The following is a 22,789-nucleotide window of genomic DNA, read 5'->3' as shown; positions in this document are numbered from 1 at the left end:
CTTGCCCCCTTTGAAAATTTCAGGAGGGGCAACTGCCCCCCTTGCCCCCCCGGTTCCGGCGCCCCTGCTCATGCGTGCACTATAAGTCATTACTCAGCATCTTGTATACCACATGTCATTAAGAAATCATGTATAATAAATCTTCAAGTAATAAATAAAAACTTGTTGTGACTTATTTAAAGTCTTGCATTGCGAGCGAAGCGAGCAAGAAAATTTTTAAGAAATCTATGTATTTCATTGATAACCTACAGCAATATTTATCTAATGGGGCGCCAATACTTTCTGGGGGCGACTCGCCTTTTACTCATGTTTAACATCACTTTTTCTGTTTCCCTTTCTCGTGCGGCGCCCCTTGCTGTCAGCGCCCGGGGCGGGCGCCCCGCTGGCCCCCCCTTAGCTACGGCTCTGTGTGTTAGAAACACTACCAAAAAAATCTTCCTTCTCTCTCCAACGTCATCTTCGCAGCGATTAGCGTTCTTCCTACCTCCCGCTTCTCATAGCTCATGCTCTCTCTCGCGCTCTGTACCCCTGACCAAAATTTAGTAACTCTCGGTCCACTAGTCTGGTCCCCAGGCTGCACACAGACAGACAGACAAACAAACTCTTTATTTTATTTATATTAGAAGATTTAAATATTAAATTCGTATTTTAGTGGAAATCCTCAATTGTCTTCTTGACAATAACAGGATCCGCCATTGGTACTCTAATCGTTGTAATTATGTAAAAGAACAGAAATATTACATAACATTAAAAGTTACAGAACTTTAGATTAACAAAAAAGTATGTTTGCAACGACATAGAAATAGGGGCGTTACAGATTTGTACAGGTAAGTCATTTTAAATCTTTTTTTTAATGTTATATGGATTATCTTTTATTGAGTCAGATATTTAATATTTATTTTCTGGTGCAATACTTTGGTTGCTTGGAACCAAGACAATATTGTGACAAGGTTTGATAATAGCATAACAGAGCTATTAGTTACAAATATAGAACATGAATTCAATACAGTAAAATTAAAATTGTGAACATTGTATATAAGTAATAACTTAACCATAAATAATTGAACAAGACTGTAATGGAACTACAGTAGAGTATTACTACCTCCTAAACAAAAACAAAGAAATTATGAACCTTTAGCTCTACATTTGGAAAATATTTAAATTTTTTACACTTTTTTTTTTTTTTTGAAGTTTAATTTAGCTTTGTAGTTGGATATACTAAAAAGAGTACAGAAGACACTTGACAAAGTTAGTCACAAACATATATGATTCATAGTGTATCACTTCGTTATTTCCGAAATAGAATTGGGAATTCACGACAAAAAGTCTTTCTTTCGTATCTTTCTCTTTAATAGTAGAGGACCAAAATTAAACAGATCGCCATATGGTTGCACCGGCAGAGCACGCATATTCATCATATTCGAAGAATTCATTATCGAACTAAAGATTATTGTGATGTTTTCATCAATATGATAAAGTAAGTTTTAAAAGTATCTAATTTGCTTATTTTTTCTGTTAACAAATTACAATAATCACACCTTTGTTGAGAATATTTAAAAGTCATGGATAAATTAGCAGTGACTCAACATAATATTTTTATTCCTGAATTACAATGCCTGTAAGGTGAGTTAAAATTACATAATTTCATTATAATAAAATGCAGTGGCGTATTTACAATTTTGTTTCGGGGGGGCTTTGCTAACCTTCGGGGGGTTTGCTTGAAAATGTGAAAATTCTGCAAGATATTTCATATACTTTACTATAGTAAGTAAGATTTCGGGGCGGGGAAGCTTAAGCCCGGAAGCTCCCCCCCTAAATACGCCCTGATAATATCCTATGTACGTAAATGACTACGTTTAAATAGATTAATTATTTCAGAAAAAGGTTTTTAGTTTCAACTTATGGTAAAAATGGTAATCAAAAATTGAATTAAGAGCTTGAATATCAATCTACACAGACAACACAAAGTGATTCAAACAAATATTTGAAAAACTGCTCACGTATTATGTTGTAAAAGTGCTGATTAGGGGAGATTCCGTGAATCTACAAAGTAGCCCCCACGACTCCGTATAAAAATGTATAAGTGATGATTAGTTATTTAAAAGTTATGGATGCTTTCTCAAAAATCAAAAGGAATCCGAACGGTCATCCCATGATCCTTATAAATTTCTTCTGATACTTACAAATCTCTGGCTAAATAGAAGGCGTAACCTTCTTCAGCAAGCCCAATTTTCTTTAAAGAGAACGATAAGGTAAACAGCCCAGTCATGGACATGCATAAATTCGCCGCCAGTAATGGACACTTTGGCGCAAATGTATGAAAAATAAGACATTCAACTGGTTCCACTCAAGATCGTTAGGCTATCGTCTGCTAGATCTACGGACACTGCAGGTGTGGTAAACTCTTGGAGTCGATTGCACGAGCTTGTTTTCACATTGTGTTAAGAAGTTGAATAAGATGAGAAATCACTTGGCAGCTCTACTATAGTAAAACTATGAACAAATTGAAAGGTGTGTGTTTTTCTATACACTAATATTGGTATAGTCAAAGCATAAGAGTGGCAAAAATATATATTAATAAACTTGGACCGTCAATATTGGGGGGTGTCCATGACTGGTAAGATAAAGGTACTATTTGTCAATGTTGGACACCCTCCGTCCATTACTGATAAAATTTGAAAATGTCTCATTAACACAAATGTTCACTGCAAAAGTACCATGAAAGCTGTATGAACAAACTGGCTCAAAGAAACTGATAGCTTGTGACGTTTACCAGTAATAGACAGTGGGTGTTTAATACTGCTGTAGCTTAGCAACTTTGGTCCAACTATAGACACTTTCTGCACATTCCAGTTCCTATATAAGGGGTGATTCAAAATAACTAACGCTTGGGAGGTGACTTTAGAGGTCAAAAGAGGACAAAATAGTAACTGGCGTTGTTTCTTATGGGACCTCGTTCCGTTTACGAATAGGTCCTATACAACTTCTTGTCAATATCCCACACCATTTTTCGTTCCTCATGTTTAGGTACAGTTGACGAAAAGACGGAAATGCAATTAAAATGTGAACTCCTGAAGGGTCACTACCAACGGCACGAAGCCCCAAAGGAAAACATCTCAACTAAATGTTTGTCTCATGTCGAATAAATGGTAATAAAGGAGCGACTTTGGAACAGCTGTACAGCTTATATAACAGTTTTTGAGTCTCAAATTTCACGAGAAAAACTATTATTATTTAAACGTTATTTGGAGGATATGCAATCATGGAATGGACCCAACGAGGATACATCTCTGTTTTATCTTTGGACGGAATTAAAGTCACAAATCTTCAACGAGTCAGTGCAAATCAAAGATGTATCTCATATGAATGATGTTGCTAAACTTTTCCAAGAAATTCCTGCACCTTCCCATGACAATATTTTGCCAAATCCAATACGAGCAGATTTGGATGAATCTTTTTGAACCCTAGTCAGAATGTAAATCCCGCAGCAGATGATGCGTCGAATAGTTTGTTCCTATTCTCTGAAACAATGCCCATGACTGCTCAACATTCTTCTGCATTTGCAGAACAACCAGAAATCCAGACATCTGTATGGCAGCTTTCTTGATGACGGAATTTCATACAGGGGACACCTCTTCTGAAACCACAGAAGCCAACAATTCAAAACCAACAGCAGTTGCTTCCTTATCAGCTGCATCCCACAAGTTGGTATAGTGTGATCCAACGGCGCCGACTTTCCAAAATTTATGTGGGTGCATATCAATGCTGGGTCGTATTAGTCTATTTGTTCCCAGGGAAGTCTCGATGTTTGATTTATTTATTTTGGAACACTGTCATAAAGGCCTGTACTGTGATAAAGTAACATATACCGGTACTATAAGGATAAGTTGTGGCTGACTTAGCTCAGTCGTTAACACGGCTGACTTAAACACAAGACAAACGGGTTCAAACCCGGATCAAAACTAAAGATCTTGTGGGTTCGCCGCACCCACAAGGTTATTCGTGTGGGTGCCGGAGCCACGGAGCACCCACTTGTCGGCGCGCATGATGTGATCCTGATCTTCCAGCTGCTTTCAAAAACGCTATTTCTTGGCCCGAGGACAAACCGAAGTTGTCCAAAAGAAAGAAGAAGGAACGGATTCCTGCAGTTGTTACATCTGAACAATACCGACTCGACTTAAAGCCAGAGTTCAGCAGGAGAAAACGTGTGATGGAGTTGAAGAGGGAAGAAAAGCGACACGCAGAACAAATAAAAAGGCAATGTAAAAACAGAACTCCAAACAGAGCAGAAAAAATCCTTAAGGGGGAAGACTACTAAATATTTTTGAGAAACTAATAATTTTTACTTTTGCCCGTTTTTCGTAAGTGGAAAGAGGTAATAAAATGTAACTTACCGCAATAATAGATAATGTTATTCTACACCCGAAAATATGAATTGGAAGAATTTTCAATGATGCCGTCCATAGAAATTACAGTGTGACCAGAATTTGAATTACTCAAAAATCTAGGTAAAGGCAGCGACTAGAAAAATGAACTCAACGGTAATTGATGACTTATCATACTCTCTATGTCCCTTGTTTACTACTTTTTAAATAATGTTTCTATTTATTTTGTAATAACTTATTTATTTTGTAATAATTTATGTAAGTTTTATAAAATAAATAGAAATATTATTTAAAAAGTAGTAAACAAGGAACATAGACAACATGATAAGTCATCAATTACCGTTGAGTTCATTTTTCTAGTCGCTGCCTTCACCTAGATTTTTGAGTAATTCAAATTCTGATCACACTGTAATTTCTATGAATGGCAACACTGAAAAAATCTTCCGATTCGTATTTTCGGGTGTAGAATAACATTATCAATTATTGTGATAAGTTACATTTTATTACCTCTTTCCACTTACGAAAAATGGGCAAAAGAAAAAAATAGTTTTTTTTTTTAAGTATTTAGTAGTCTGCCGCCTTAAAGAAGTTTTCTCTTGCGTTTTTATCGAAAAATGGTACCGGTACCTTTCAGGATAGTCTTTTGCTTTATTGTTTATTTTTTAAATAATAAAAGTGGTATTTATGTTCATCAGCTGTGCCCAAACGCATGCAATTTCTTATGAACATTGGCTTCTTTCCATTTCGTTTTCACACAAGTACTGGTTTTGCTTAACATTTTTCAAGTGCAAAATAAATACATATCCTACGCACAAATACTGGTTACGTATTAAATTACATCTCAATAGGTTAGACCTCAAAATTTGCTGATTTCTCTTGTATGTCCGTCACTGGGTGTCCATAACTGGGATATCCACCTTTTTTTTAAATGTCCATTACTGGTTATAAAAATAGGGTTACTAGAACAACTCAAATAGTACATTCTACTCGTTTTGTATAGCGGTAATGACTATGATTTAATAGACGTAGGTATAAACTATGCCTACCACTACGAAACAACAAAATTACTACAATTCTCTTCCATCTGCAACATATTTTGTCAAAAGTGCTCTTAATAGTGTCTATGACTGGGGGGTTTACCTTACTCTCTTTAAAACTACGTGTAAATTTTCTTAAAAACGTGAAAACCGAAGAACTCGTTTGCCGCTTACGTACGAGTACTAGTCCCGTTCTTTGCTACCTTTTCAACTTTATTCTTGATTTGAGAATCTTCTTAGGAAACGACGTCTGTAACAATTGTGTTTCGTTGAAGCTAAAAGTACTCAGCCAATCAAGGCTGAAATTTAGTAAACAGATTGAAACGAAAAAGTAGCAGGTCTGAAAGCACGCTACTGAATATAAATTAAGGGGAAAGCTAATAAATCGAAAAAAACAAACAAAAAAACTACGACTCATACATAGGTGGCGCTACCTATATGTGTGATATATTAAAATGTTCCGTTTTTAATGAGATAAACGAAATCTGGATTAGTGTGGATTAAGTCTACATTGACTATACTGGAAGATATATGTAGTTTATTGGGGATGAGTTCTTTCTGGTCAGTTTTCTCTAAAACAACTCAGTCAATTTTGTTCATATTTCATAAATAAATATTTTATTAATAACTTGGTTACATCGAATAACTTATTTGCCCTGAAAATTCTACGAGGGTTAGTTTTTTCGAATGATTTTTCAAAAATGACTTACACGATTCTGTTCATATTTCGTAAATAAACCTGTTCATCAGCAGGTACGGGTGAATATAATGGTAAGTGTCATTTCCAGTGAATGGAGAAGGGAGGAAGCGACCTGGGACCATTATGCTAGGTACCATTCCGACATTTTGAAAAGCGAAGTCGTCATGATTGGGAAACGACCAAGACTAAGTTCTCGCCCAATAAAACTTCAATATGTCAACTGGTAAATAACTGAAACAATCTATCATTCTACTATTCTACATATATTTCTTTAATGGTTATTTAGTATCGGACTTCCGAAGAGAAATCTAATTGAATTTATTGACCGCGTCTATAGCGACAACTCCCAGTCACCACTTCCCTTCAGTTTTAAGATAGGAAAAGATTGAGAAACAGATATATGAAAGTCAAGAGGGAGGTAGAAGAAGGGAAAAAATTGAGAAAAAGATATATGAAAGTCAAGAGGGAGGTAGAAGAAGGATAGGGAGAAGAAGAAGCATAGAAGGAAGAAAGATGTTTAGAAAGGTCTTCTGAAGAAATCCATTACGTCGGCGATAGGAAGAGACCGGAAGAAAACGTTGCAGGAAAGGGATGTTGGATGTCTATGGTTAATACAGAAGAAGATAAAAAAGGACGAGAAAGAAAGAAATAGAAATGAAGAAATACGAGATAATTATTGAAATATAGTAAGGAAGCTTAAATAGATAATAGAAGGTGCTTCATATCCAAATTTTATTATTCGAGAATCAATTCTGAACTGTTCCTGATGAGACACATGTTCTCTCATACGATTCTGACCTGAATCCAGGTAACTGCACAACTTGGAGTTACCCTGACAAAGCACAGATGATGAGAAGTACTAAATTAATCATTTACTTGCTGTTTCTGAGAATTAAATAACTTTCATCCAGTAACTGATTTTACGTTGTGAAGGTCGAACACATCTTTGAGCTGGCCAAGGAAAGAGAAAAAATCAAATGATTCACGTATTTTCCTCAAATCGGAGTTCTCGAAATTTTGAAGAAACTGTCATTATCTCCAGCCTATTCCCTTGTCTCGACTTGCCTCTCAGAGCCGATTTGGATTAATTTGGGATTAGTTACCTTCATGACCTCGGTCATGAATCGGATATACACATACTATCGTAATACACACAATAACGTTATTATTCTATATTAACTTTAGAATTTATCACTTAAAAACTAGAGTTATCATTCATTCACATAAACACACACATCGGACAATGTATTGGTACAGGTAAATAGGTTAGGATTTACTTGGAAGGGAACTGTCACCTCGCTACATTTTTTTTAAACATTTATTATTAAGGGTAAAACACAAGGAAATACATGTACATATGGGTATATCAGTGTACATAGAATGTTAAATTATATCAATCTAAATTCAAAGTTGGAAAGAAAAAATTTATATATTAAACATTCGTAGTGTTAAATCACATCTCGGTCGTTTCAGATAGTATTTCATTTCACGTGTCTACATTTCACGTGACCTATTTGGCGTCCATACACATAGTTCATCTTTATTTGAGTATACACATGACGTGATATTTATTTGCGATCTATATCAGTTCGTAAATTAGGAAAAGCCTAAAATTCTGTCATTAGATTCAATTCGACTAAATCACTCATCTCATTATTTAGTTTGTTATTTTGTCAAGTCGATATAACCTAAATCTCATATTATAGTCATATTTGTACAATTTAGAGAAAATTTCACGAATTCGTAGGATATTTGTTATATTAGTTGAAGGATACTTGGTATGGTATTACAAACATTTCTAATCAATTTTGACTCAAAATCACAATCACTGAGATGGAACACTATTTGGGTTTTGAAGATTTGCACATGACAAGGGAATTGAGATACGAGTATATGGTAAGGTTCCAGGGTCACGGGATTAAGGATATACTTGATAGTAGTTACGATAATCTGCCTTGTTTACATGCAGCATGCGATTAATGAGATAATATTAAGATGTTAATATGCACATATAAGTTAATCACATTACAAAACCAAGGATCATATTTAAATATATGGCGGTATGTTCCAAATTTACGTTTTACATTCGTCGAATTCAGTGTTGGGTAAGTTACTTATAAAAATGTAACGCGTTACAAGTTACTTTACTTTCTCTTAAAATGTAACGCGTTAGTAACGCGTTACTTGCCTCAAAAAAGTAACTGTTACTTTACTTCGAAAGTAACGCGTTACTAACGCGTTACTTTTAGGTCCGAAACTTTGAATATGTGGAAAAAATCTTATTACTTACTTCAGTTTTCCGTACTGCTATTACTACCGCTATTATTATTATTATTATTATTATTATTATTATTATTATTATTATTGCACGTTCTGAATCGATTTATGTAAATACAAGGACAAATTTTTACTTGACAACTATATGAACATTTTAATGTAATGTAACATTGACTAAAATACCATACTGCGTTACTCGTAGGGATGGGCACGAGTGAATTCGAGCAAGTTTTCTTTGAAACTCGATTCGACTAGAAACAGACATCTTTGAGTTCGACCTGAGAACTCGGCTTGAAAAATTTCCTCCAACTCGACTCGAATTCGGGTCGAGTTTCGAGTCGAGTCGAGTCAAATCTGGTGTATAGTTTCGAGTACTCTCTTCAAGTATCTTACATAGACAATATAATTATTATCAATGGTACTACTACTACTACATTTTCTTTTTGTTCTTCTATTATTATTATTATTATTATTATTATTATTATTATTATTATTATTATTATTATTATTATTATTATTATTATTATTATAACAATACTGTGTATAAACATGAAAGATAGGCGGTTTATATATGAATACTAAAAAAGTAGTTGATTGCCAACCTCGGTAGTCGTGAAGTCTAGGAGTAAAGGACATTGTTCACGAGCTTCTGAATTTGGGTTGAGGGTCTAGGTTGAGTATTCGGGCTCGAGCCAAACGTTGTTAAAAGTTATAGGGCACTGGCCAAATATCTTCAAAACTGCTCGGCCCGGGTTTAGAATTGTCAACGACTCGAGCAGATCGGCTCACAGCTCATTCACTATCGACTCAAACCGAGAAGTGAGGTGAGCCAACAACTCACCCAACCGAGTCGGCTAGAGCCTTTCGCTCAGTTGAGTCGAACCGAGCAGATGGTTTATCCCAACCAAGCCAGCTCGAGCCGATGATTTACCCCAAGCGAGCCGGCTCGAGCCATCGGCTTAGTTAAGCCGAGCCGAGCTAAGCTTGTTATAAAAAAATCTCTTGTAGTCTCGCTATCGAGACGACACGAGATGCGAGCAGTGTCCCCTCTCGTGAGCAACACTAAAAGTATTCCATATTACTGCTTAGCTTACATTTCTCATGGCTTTCGCTTTCCAGTGTAATCAGCCCATGATTTCAAAACGAGTTAAAACGAGCGAGCCACTTATCAAACTCGTTTCGACTCGAAACTCGACGCCAAAAACAGTGAATCGGTTCGGAACTCGACTCGAGAATATTACTTTTGACTCGACTCAAAATTCGACTTGGATTCGAGTCGAGTTTTAGCTTGACTCGTGTCCATTCCTATGCGTTAGAAAAAATGGTTGCTTATTATTATTCTGCTAAACTAATTATATAATAATAACAATGTTGCTATGTAAAATTAAAAATACAGAATATAGAGAAACATTACACTACAACTGACGAAATGAGAAAACATGGACTGGGGGTGAATCAAAATTGCCAATAACTCTAAAATCGATACATGCTTTTTAAAGCTAGTTGTTCCAAACTCTATAATCAACGGGACTTTAGGATATGTAAACTGATCTAAAAGAACCCTAATATTACATACCATCAACATTACATCAATAAAGTAGGCCTGCTCATTAGAACACCGTTTATTCATATTAAACCCTTACTGAATGTCGTTCATTATGGCACCCTAATTGTTGATAAATATTTCCCGCCGGGGCACCACTTTACTTTTAAATTCTGTCCAGCAGTGGTGTACTTACGATTTTGTTTCGGTGGGGCTTTGCCTGAAAATGTGAAAATTCTGCAAGATATTTTATATACTTTACTATAGTAAGTAAGATTTCGGGGGGGGGGGGGAGTTTAAGCCCCACCCCTAAATATGCCACTGCTGTTCACCATCATCTTCAGCTTTTAAGAAAAAGTATTCCTTCAAATGTTCGAACGATAAAATATTTTCGTTCTCCATCTTTATAAAAACAACACCATTCAAAGTAAAATAGACTACCAGTACCATTGCACTCGTAGTTCACTCACTGAATGTATTAATTTGGAGCTGTCAAAACCTAAAACAAAATCTTCCAGGTGCTTGCAATCAGTACACGTGATTTCCCTGAGGCTGTCCTTATCTTCCAAAAGCAGCAAGTGGCACTATATTTTGTTATGTAAATAAACAAATCAAATTGTATCTATGAATGTATTTGCAAGCCTACCAACGTAAAGTTCGTAAGGCGAAACGGGAAAATGCACATCGAGATTTCCCGTTTCGCTTTGCATTAAGATGGAAAGTGATAACAGGTTTTACATGCTAATTTCATTGCTAGAGGTCATAAGGCGAACAGTGCAGGAATTGTCGGTCACTGACATCGTTCATGCTCCATTGTTCCATTCTGAGAAATTCACTTACAGGAAAGAAACATTTGTTTCCGAAAAAAATATACATATATTGTAGTTACTCATCCGAAATGTAACGCGAAAAAGTAACGCAAACTAGGTACGTTACTTAAAAATTTGTAACGCGTTACCGTTACAGTTACTTTGTAAAAAATGTAACGCGTTACTAGGAAACGTTACTGAAAATGTAACGCGTTACAAGTAACGCGTTACTTGCGTTACGTTACTTCCCAAGACTGGTCGAATTTATGAAATTATGGCAACAAACGCAACCGATCGGAGTAGGTAACAAGACCCTTTATTTACATTAGTCAAAGTATTTCAACATTATACGATTCTCTTCAGTTTTGCACCTACATTCATTACATATTTATAATTCAATATACATTTATTTAATCATTTTCTTACAATTTCAAATTTATTACCCCGCTCAATAAAATTCTAAGGTTGCATCTTAGGTTCTAAGATTACCTTTCAACAAAACTTGTTACCAAATTCAGGGTAAAGAAAAATCTTTATTCAGGAATTAAATCAGAATAAATAAAAAAGATGAATTCTCCAATTAGCGAAAAGAAAATCTTCTTCAGGGCTCTTTAACTTCGGAGCCCTGTCCCTTAAGTTTGAAGCACAAGCACAACAACAACGTATCAGTCTCTAATCAGAGTTCAGGAAGACTTGATTCCAACCTTTTGTCAAAAAAAAAAAAAAAAAAAAAAAAAGACCTAAGTATAACCAGAAATGTCAAACATCACCACTCAGTCCAAAGACGGTTATTCATTCCAAAGAGAAAACCAGCACTTAGGTTTCTCTGGCCTAAAAAAAAAAAAAAAAAAAAAAAAAAAAAAAAAAAAAAAAACTAAAATAGTACCTTAATGAAGTTTGCATCAGATGTTTTTTTTTTTTTTTTTAATTCCCAATATCCTAGTTTCTTCTAGCTAGAAGATTATGGGAATCATACATCCCGGTAAGCTATCATTCAAGCTTATTTCTATCTGAAACTAAATTTCCATACTAACTACGGTCATCACTCAGACCCAAGGAATTTCTTCATTGCTCTAACCCCCATTTAGGCTAGTCCCTCAAGAATGCCTAATATATATATATATATATATATATATATATATATATATATATATATAAATTCAACAGCCATTATTCAGGCCTCAGAGAACTTAATTCTCCGTTATTCGGTTAGCACTCAAACCGATCCCTAGCAGATAGGAAAGTTACAAACAAATTTCAGGTGAGGCAATGATCTAGACCAACGACGGAAGGCTTCTAACAGCCAAAATTCCTTCCCAAATCCCGCACAATGCAATGGCTCCCTTCACTTATATATCCTCGAGTAACCATATCCTTTTTTTATGCTTTTTTTTATTTTCGCTAAAAAAAAATGCGCAAGAAATCGGTTGAAAAGTTTTTGTAACCATCCTTACCCTCTGGAATTTACATCGCATACTAGAAAAGCTATATAAAAAAAACTTGAACGTATAACGCTAAGCATCTAGAAAAAAGAAGAATATACAACGAAACATATATACAATTACAAGAATGAAATTTAAATACTATTTTATCTTATCAACGCACACATACACACACATGCCAGCATACATGTTTACATTATGCTACAGCAAATACAAATAGTACAACACAACACACACTGTAAAAATCCTACACTTTTTGTACGCGTAAACTGAAACGACTTTTGATCACTTCTTTTACATGTATATATGCTTGCAACAAAATTGCAAATTGTATACAAAATGTGTGAGAAACGTGCAGAAACTTCCAAGGGTGCAAGTCGTACACATTTATCACACGTTTTGTACACTTTGCACTCTTCCTGTGGCGCACATATATACATGTAAAAGAAGTGATCAAAAGTCGTTTCAGTTTAAGCGTACAAAAAGTAAACAATTTTTACAGTGCAGCATAGCATTTCAATAATAGCACATTGGTTTTATATATATATATATATATATATATATATATATATATATATATATATATATATATATATATATATATGTGTGTGTGTGTGTGTGTGTGTGTGTGTGTATGTGTATGTTTGATGTGTGCCATAATTAACAATATAAAGTAAGGTGTAAATATGAATAAACTGTGACTGACGAACAAGTCTACTTTATTACAGAAAGTAATTGTCTGCATGAAAGGATAGAAGCCTCCAATTCTAAACATTTACGATGATTGGGGAAAATCAGAATGTGCAATAATAATAATAATAATAATAATAATAATAATTCGGTGTTTAGACCTTCACTTTTCAGATACAGAATGTAGCTTAGTTGCCTGCTGCGATATAAATTGCGGCAAGGATTGATAAGCAGTTCAAGTATTGAATAAATGTAAACGGTGCATGAATTTGACGGGAAAATATTAAAATTATAACATAATCTATAAAGAAACAAAGAATAAAAATCAATACAAATTAAATTAAAGAACTGTAAATAAATTTGAAATTAGAACAGGAATGCGATAACAGTCCACTTACTCTGAAAAATATTTCGAGCCCGAAAAATAAGGATGATATGCTTTCGCAATATGGAGAAATATTTTTAAAATGCATGACAATGGCATTAAAGCACATCCTGCAAAACATACGATAGATCCACTCGCACGAAACGTGTACAGGCAGATTTTAATATTAATATGTTGCATTTCGATAGCAAAATTATTTATAGCTTATATTTTTATTTAGGAAAGCTAAAAAGAAGAAAATATACTTGTGTTGCTTCACCCCTCAAGATGACTCTGATGAAAAAGGAAATTGTAACACTCATGGTGATACCAAGCACTCAGAAGATGGCAAACCAACAACTATAGAGGAATCTTGTTTAATTCCAGAGAAAGATAAGAAAGACAAAGATACCGGTAAGCCAAATGAAATCATCGATGACACAGACAAAGAGAAAAAACGTGTAGTAGTACCATTCTATACGCAAAGACGGCATGTTTTGTTGCTGAATAAATCCAAAGGCTTTTTAGGATCAAACCAACATCAGGAAATGATGGAACGTAAACAAGATCATGATAATTATGATTATGATGATGCTGATTCAAATGAAAAGTTCATAGAGCGCCCTTATGCAAGGAAGAGAATATCGTCAACTGAAACCCTTTCTGAAATAGAAACAAGGAACATAACATTGTCGGAACGCAGCTTTTCTCAAATTTCTAATTCATCATTAAGTGCTGATGACTTTAAACAGATTATAGAACGTAATGTATATGCAGCAGATTTGCGAAGAGTGGAAAAGGAAGAAGAAGAACATAATAAAAAAGAACAAGTTAAAGGTGAATCAGTTTATGTTGCACAAGTTCTTTTACCAGGATTTGCAAATTTTAACGTAAAAACGCAACGTGTCTTAGCAAATATAGAACAACCGGAAGTAATTCAGAAAGTAAAGAAAGTTTCCAAAGGTGATGCAAGAAAGTCATCCTATGAGGATCGTTCTTCATTATCATCAGGTTGGTATCTAAGTGTTAGTTTAAGTATATTATAGGTATTGTTTTATGTCTAACTATTGATACAGCTTTATGTAACTTAAACATTTATACCTTTGCTTTAACAGTTATATCAGCTATGTCTTCGACTACTGATTACCCTGATGGACCACTCCCTATATTCCTAATGGAAATTGAAATCGTTCCCACAATGCAACAAAAGTGACTGCGACACTACCGGCTAGAGTTGTAACTAACTGCATCGTCTTGCTACTAGCAGTAGCTAAGTGTATCATTGGCTACTTCTATCAGACTCACATGCTCTGAATGATCTGATTCGTACTTGCGTTTAGTAGTTCGTAGTACCCAACTACCTTGAGTGGCGGCGCCACAGTCTCCACAGTTTCAGCTGGAAGAGCAGCTGAAACCTCTTACACTATATTATTGCTTTATGTCTTCGACAGTTATACCTTTGCTTTCTTACTAGGAAGACCTTCTAATTCCATGCTCTCGAAAATTAATTGTTGATTTATTTTATTTCCTGATTATGTCAGCCCACAGTTTCAACGTCTGATTCCATTCGACAATTCCATTACTTTCAATCACTAGAAGGCACAAGCAACCCCACCAAATTTTTTCACTCTAATTTCTTAAACTATATCATATTGTGCTGCAGTTATTAATGAAATATTTTCTTGTGGAATACGAACAAAATTCTAAGACGTTTTCGGAAAATTTCACTCATCCCCAAAAGTAAACTACCACTTGAAGATTTTTCCATAAGAAATATCTTTACACCACATGTTAGAGTTATTAATGAAATATGAACAAAATCGCCACAATCGTTTTGAGAAAATTGTCCAAAAACATTCCCAAGTACAAACTATCCCTCGTGGATTTTTCAGCATAGTCTAAATGAACTATATTATATTGTCAGGTTACTGATGAAATATTTATTTATGAAATATGAAGAAGATAGCTTGAGTCGGTTTGGATAAAATCAACGAAAAAAAATTCTTCCCCAAGAATAAACTACCCCTTCACGATTTTCCCAGAGAAATAACTTACAGCACATGATGAGGTTTTTGGAAAATTGATTTATGAAATATAAGCAAAATCATTACAGCCATTTTTGAGAAAATCGCATTTAAAAAAAATTATCCTGAAGTAAACTAGCCATACTTTCAGGGGTAGGAAGACAACTCGAAAAAATACCTGGAGGATCACATAAAAACCTTAAGTTTAACATTTGGTTGAGATACGTTGAACGGTATGGGCTCTAGGTGAGTATACAACAGGATGAATGGACTGATGTCGAAAAATTGCGAGAAAGGATGACAATTATTCTAACTTTAAAACATGAATAAGTGAACTTCAATTAAAATTTGTGCAGTGTATTCAGTCGCACTGGTGCAGATACAGGGAACACTGCCTCCCCCAGGTAAGAATTTGGAAGTCATTGCCGCCTTAAACCATTGCTTAACTTTATTATTTAATTAGAGATTCACATTTTTAAATTCATCACGGTTAAACTTTAGTACATGAATGGTTTCTATTTGAAACTGTAAAATAAGAATAAACGGTGTATATAATGACTTAAACAACACTCAATACTAGGACTAATTTGGCTATAGGCAGGTGTACAGGGTGTTATATACAGGGTGTTAATGAACTACACCGACAAACTGTAAGAACTGATTCCTCACATCAAGATAAGAGAAAAAGTTCATATGGACCTATGGCGGAAAGTGCATAGTTTCACAGCTAGGGCTGTTCAAAATCGCGAAAAAGCCAAATTTGAAGAGGCCCTATCTCGAATTCCGGAACCGTGGATGGTATTCCTTATCAGCGCAAAGGAAGCCACGCATACACAAGCAAAAGTGCATATGTCGTCAATTTTCAATAGGTGTACAGGGTATTCCCTACAGGGTGTAATTCTCAGATATGCTGTCAATAGAGTTTTCAGATATGCCCCGACTTCATGGAGATTCCAAAGTAGGCAGGAGGTAAGCCTTGATATCAATGAGCGTTCAATGCTTCAGAGGAAAGTCAGAAGTGTTAGGAACCGCCAGCTCTAGTTTTTTTGTGTGCTCGGAATAACGTGTGATACAATGTATTTCGTCACGGTATATTTCACATTTTCTTCAATTATAAGCCTGAAAGAAAACATTGCAGCATGAGTTTTCCCGAGTACGAGAGACCGTGCTGCAGACGATCCTTAACACTTCCGACATCGTGCCAAAGGATTCCCCTTATTAAGCTTTACATTATGACACAAGAATCGTTAATGTCGTTAAGTATCGTTAATTATGACGAAAGTATATTGTATCGTTAATGAGAATTAACTATAATTAACTCATAAATTTTGATTTGTGCTTAACTAAATTATTGTCCAAATATAAGACATAAATCACTCGATAGACTACATCGAGGTGAACACAATAATATGCTTATGGGTAAATCTTATGCGTAGTTTCTGAGAAAATGAAAACACCGAACTTTTGTGGCACTAAAATGTACTGTATATGTAGCACATTTACACTGTTAATTTACGGATTGTGTCTATTGAGGGAAATTTCGTGTTTATAGTTTGAGGGAAATTTGGTAGGAAAATTTAGCAAAAAGGGAATAAGGAGTAAAAAGGGAATAAGGGAATATTTCGATGAAACATGAAAAATCCAGGGAAATTCTCGTGCTGACTGATTGACCAATACAAATACTTAAATTTTTCTTTGTTCTTCAGAAATGAACCAATACAATAGCAATAGTTTATGTATGTGTGTTCAAAGTAGCATAATTTGCAACCATTGCTGGTTGGGTGTATTTGTGTGTATTTTTTGTTAAAAATAAATATTTTTAAGTTTTACGTCCCATGCTTATGCTGGCTAGGGTAAACGAGACATGATGAGAAATGAATGCAATGATGGACTGAATAAAGTGGCAGGAAATGGAAGAACCACTGAAAACTCATTAACGCTGTGTTAGTCACCACAAAATTCACTTAGTGCTAGTTGGGATCGAACCAAGAATCCCACGCATCAGAGGTGAAAAATCTACCACTGAGCCACCGTGACCCCTTGTTAAAAATAAGTGAAGGAAAAAAGCAGAAAATAGAAACAGAAACCAAATGAATAAAACAAATGTGGTTGGCACCTTCTTTAATATAGCTTAATTAATCTTACCACATAACTTCTCTCGGAAATTGGACACTCAACAAACCAGGGAAAATTTGATCAGAAAAGGGAAAATTTTAAGTCAGTCGAGGGAAATTTTTTAAAGAAACCTACGAACATTGGTCTATTGTTGTTTATCTTTTCCTAATGATCACCCACATACTTTCTATGTAGTTACTATTTTTGTAACATGTTTGTTTCGATAAGATTAGAATTTATTGTTTTGTAAGCATAGTGTTTGCTGAATGGGTCTGTTTAAGTCAGTGTGTATACCTAGGTATATATTATTAATAACGAAAGTAATGTTGAAAACAGGAAAGTATCGTTTAAATGCAAATGAGGTATCTTTAAACGGCATTGTTTATTCAATGAAACTAGTATGGGTATTGGTAATATTTTTGTCATTTCAGAGACAAGCAGTACTTTTACAGAGAGGATTTTGGGATTCAGATCACCGAAAGCAGTTTTAACTCTTACTCCTGTTGAGGAATCTTTAGAACACCAAACATTCCCGAGAATATTTGGCGACAATTTTGAGTGGACTGGAGAAATACTTGGGGGTGGCGTATCTTCACTCGTCCGAGTGTTACAAAACACAGATACGGAAGAAGAATTCGCAGTTAAAATAATATCAAAAACAACGGAAGGCAAATATAGACAAGCCTTGCACGAAATATCATTACTAAAGACACTAAAAGGTTGCAAAAATGTTACTCAGATAATCCAGTTCAAAGAAGACAAAAATTTCATATATGTAATGATGGAATTAGTTAGAGGAAGAAATTTATGGAAAAGATTTAAGGATAAAGGTAAGCATATAGAAGAAGAAGAAGTCCGGCGCATTGCCAGGGAAGCTAGCAAAGGCTTAATGGAGATCCACACTCAAGGCCTAATCCATGGAGATATAAAGCCACAAAATATAATCTGTGTTGGTGATTTTGAGTTAGAAGGCATATGCATTTGCGATTTTGGTAGCTCTTTTCTCAAGACTAATCAATTTGGCAAAATAGTTGGCTCTCCTGCTTTTCTAGCTCCAGAGTTAGTCCGAAACCGCCACAGAGAAGTTTATTATAATGAGAAAGCTGATATTTGGGCTTTAGGGGTCACTCTTTTCTGTGTCTTGTGTGGCTACTTACCATTTCATGGTGACTGTGGATATGGCGACTGTGGTAAAAGAGTGAGTATTGAAAAATGCAAATCTTGTTTGGAAGACCTTTATCGAAACATTGAAGACTACCACTTGCGTATCAAAGGATATGACTGGAATTATGTGTCTGCTGACGCAAAAGACTTTCTTTTGCAAATGCTCGAACCAGATCCGAATACTAGAATAACACTTGAAGAAGTTTTAGTAGACCGCTGGATTAATAAAGCAACGAAAGGCAAGTAACATATATTTGATATATTGTAATAGAGAAGTGTATTAATTATTTTATGTACGTATTAAGGGTTCAAACCGGAATTCAAGAAAAGTTAAACTTAATCTGGGAAATGAACGATGAGTCCAGTTATCGTTGTGCTCCATTGTTCAAGTTTACAGCTCCTTTATTGTGAGAGGGTACAGTTATCAAGTGATAATCGCTCACAACTGGTGTGTGAAATCTCTGAATCGACCCAGGTTCGGTAGATTTATGATTAACAACATCGTATCATGGGTTTCCGCGGAGGTTTCATACTTTCTCCCACTTTTTATTTCACTAATTTTTCCAGTATCTTTCATGTATTTCTTTTTTCCTCCTTATTGTTAGTGTCTCAGTATTTCAGTCAATGTTTTCTAGTTAACTTTTCATGAAATAAAAACAATCGTAATTTTAGGATAATACATATATCATTTTACAACTTCGTAACTAAAAGCTTTTCCGGATAAAGATAGGCAATATTACTATAAGTGTTCCCCTTATATACTTTTACGAAATTAATTCCAGAGAAATATTCTGCATAACCTGTAAGCTCAAGCCTTGTTTGCAACATAGAATACAGTACAGTGCAATTATTGTAAATAGCTTAGAGCAATTTGGATAAAATTCATTATATCTTTAATGATAACTATTTTGATACATACAATTAATAAAATGTATAGTTGTTTAAAAGACATTTTCAACTTGAGTTGATTAAGGAGGTTACCGTTTCTCAATCTGTTACGAATATAAACTACTGGTGACAAATACGTTTAGAGGAATAAGTTGAATCAAATCTCAGATTTGAAACCATTATGTTAATGTAGACAACTATTAGCATAATAAATCTCTTTCTATCACCTGGTATGAATAGAAATTAACCATCCATAATTCAACGAATAAACATGAGTGAAACTTTAACAATATTAATATTATGCGAAAGTTGAAGATTTCATTGAACTGATTTAAAACAGATAAAAGATTTTCCAGCATTGGAGAGAAAGTAAAACGCAGAAACAGGAAGAAAAGGAACTAAAAGTGGAGAAAAAACTAGCTTTGACTCTTCAAATAAATAGTTGAGAAGGATAGTGTTTCTATTTGTCCTTTCACTCTTCGTAACTACAAATCTGTACCCTTGTGCTTTCTAAATGTATTAACCAATATTGTTGTTTCTTTTCAGTTAACCATGAACTTATGATTAAAAGATCTTCGGCAAACACAACTAAAAGAGTTAGAAAAATCAAGCTAAAATCTTTTCCATTTGGAAAGCATTTTGTTTGGACAGGAGAAGCAGAGTATACAGAAACTTACGCACCAATTAAAATAATACGAGATGTTAAAACGGGTGAGAATTTTGCTGTACAAATTATTTGGATGCATTCTATACCAAAGCGTAGAAGAATTTATCGTGAAATCAAGATTTTAGAAAGATTATTAGGTTGTCGAAATACTACACAAATGTTACATTACAGAGAGGATGGTCATACAATGTATATTATGCTAAATATAGCAGATTGGACAACGTTGTGGAAATTAATAAAAAACAGAGCCGAGAAAGAGATTTCAGAAGTTCATGCTAAATGGATTATTCAAGAGGTCTCCAAGGGTCTCGTAGAGATACATGAACGGGGAGTAATACATGGTGATTTACATCCTGAGAGTATTATTTGTAATGAGGTGACTGATTTCAAAGAAGTAAGTATTTGTAACTTCAATAACGCAATTTTAAAAGAAGCTAGAACGTCACCAGTGGACAAAATTGGTGGATTATCTCCGTTTCTTGCACCAGAAATCGCTCGATACAAACATCAATTTAGCGTTGCATGTAACGAACTGATTGATGTATGGTCTTTAGGAGTGACACTCTTTTGTACGCTTTGCGGCTCATTACCCTTTGAAGGTGACTGTGGAGAGGATAAATGTTCTCGTAAAATTGGTGAGAAATGTGACAAATGTTTACAGTCCCTATACAAAAATATAGAATTCCAAGAGGTCGAATTTAAGCAAGCAAGTTGGGAGTTCATATCTGACAATGCTAAAGATCTTATTATCAGAATGTTACAAAAGAATCCCAAGAATAGAATTACACCTGATCAAATTCTTAATCATAAATGGCTTCTTTCGCTTCAATAAATATCTAACAAAATATATTACAATTTTAAGAAGTATTTTACTTATAACTTTGTACAGAGGATAAAGGGAACGTGTATCATAATCTCTAGTACTGTAGTACATTTCTATTAGAAATGAAACTGCTCAGAGTGAGATACAAGCATATACGATATTACAATTCAACGAATATGGGTTAGAAAAAAATCAACGAATTAGTTAAGACTGCAGTCATACCATGGGTCACGATTGTCCGCGGATTATATGGGTTACTTGACTTACGATTTTCAACCGGGTCAGCTGGGTCTGTGGGTCTCATTTCACGCAGATCCAAAGACATGTACAGGGGATCCGGACAAATCCGCCAAATGACGAATCTGCCAATTACCAAATGCGCCAAATGCGAAAATGACCAAATGTGCCAATTGTGAAAATGGACAAATCAGCCAATGGACAAATCTGCCTAACGCGAAAATGACTAAATGCGCCAATTGCGAGAATGGACAAACCTGCCAATGGACAAATCCGCCAATTACCAAACCTGCCAATTACCAAATCTGCCAAACGTGAAAATGACCAAATACGCCAATAGTGAGAATGGACAAATCAGCCAATTACCAAATCTGCCAATGGACAAATCTGCCAAACGCGAAAATGACCAAATGCGCAATCGTGAAAATGGACAAATCTTCCAATTGACAAATCTGCCAAACGGAAAACGCCCAACTCTGTATTATCATCAAATAACTGGATAATCTAGTAAAAAGCATACAGAAAGAAAGTATTTATGAATATCAAGCAAGAAACTAAGAGTAATTAATAGAAGGTAATCAAATCATCGCCTAAATATTTGAGGATTTGAACGAGGTAACCATTTACAATAACATTAACGTTTACTTAGTGGGGGAGACCGGGGATGGTTGGCAACAGGGGCTGGTTGACGAACTACATATAACTCCTTCATTAATTAACATAATAAGCTGTTGCTGCTGTCATAAAAGAGCGACCTATGGATGCAGCTCCCACCTTCATATGGAATTTGTAACTTTCGGATTATGGCGTCTATTAGATAAAGAGTGTTTTTGCCAGTCTGAAATATTTTTTCAGTTTTCCGTCACAACACCACAGAATCGTCACTACTTGGAGCACAGAGGTAAGTAATATAGCATTAGTTAGATCTGAACTTTGTTTTTATAGATATTCAAACAATAAAACGTAAATGCCAAAGAATTGCTGAGTAATTACGACTTTGTTGCACAACATGGGCTTGGGATTAGTTGGCGTATAGCATTTGGGGTTGATTTGCAAGTGCTCCAAACAACCTCGAGTTTTATTTCATTTTACTTTTATTGTTACATTGTTTGTTTTATTCTTATGTAGTTTACAGTTCTATCAATATTTTACTTCAATGTTATAGAATAGCATGCACGTATTGGATTACGTCAAAATTTAGAAATCGAGATAAGACTGTATGCCGGACTCCGAATTTTCTGAATAGGCCTAATTCTCAGGATTAAGAATATTTTGTATGTGCTCTTTTGTTACAAAAATAGAGACCTAGCTATTGCTTTTTTCTTTCTTTGTGGTAAGTAGGAAATAAACTGCATTTCTCGATAATTCAACTAAAACATATGTTAGTTTCTCTAAGCTACTTTGTGAACAACAAGAAATAAACTACCTTTCTTGATAGTTCAGCTATTTTAATTACATTTTGAAATAATATGAAGAATTAACCTACACCAAATCATATTAAAACTGATGTGGTTTGATAATCTTGTAGCTTTCAATGTCATGACAACCAAGCTAGAATGAAAGAAAGAAGTTTTCATATTTCCTAATGCTGATTCTTTTAATGTTGTGAATAAAAGTCATTTCA

The 22,789-nt window shown here is 34.8% G+C and overlaps 1 protein-coding gene across 1 annotated transcript; it reads left to right on the top strand.

The window, feature by feature from the left end:
* Positions 1–1,548: 1,548 nt before the first annotated feature.
* Positions 1,549–21,147, top strand: LOC145689886 (uncharacterized). Its single transcript, XM_081764186.1, has 4 exons — positions 1,549–1,623; positions 13,489–14,258; positions 17,818–18,789; positions 19,985–21,147. The coding sequence occupies exons 1-4, from the start codon at positions 1,613–1,615 to the stop codon at positions 20,935–20,937; spliced, it is 2,706 nt and encodes a 901-aa protein (XP_081620312.1). The 5' UTR covers positions 1,549–1,612; the 3' UTR covers positions 20,938–21,147.
* The last annotated feature ends 1,642 nt before the right edge of the window (positions 21,148–22,789 follow it).

The sequence above is a fragment of the Thermobia domestica genome, chromosome 1 (genome assembly GCF_964235325.1).
Source record: "Thermobia domestica chromosome 1, izTheDome1.hap1.1, whole genome shotgun sequence".
Lineage (NCBI taxonomy): Eukaryota > Metazoa > Arthropoda > Insecta > Zygentoma > Lepismatidae > Thermobia > Thermobia domestica.
Note: the sequence above shows the minus strand (reverse complement) of the source record. Positions and strands in the feature narration are given on the sequence as shown.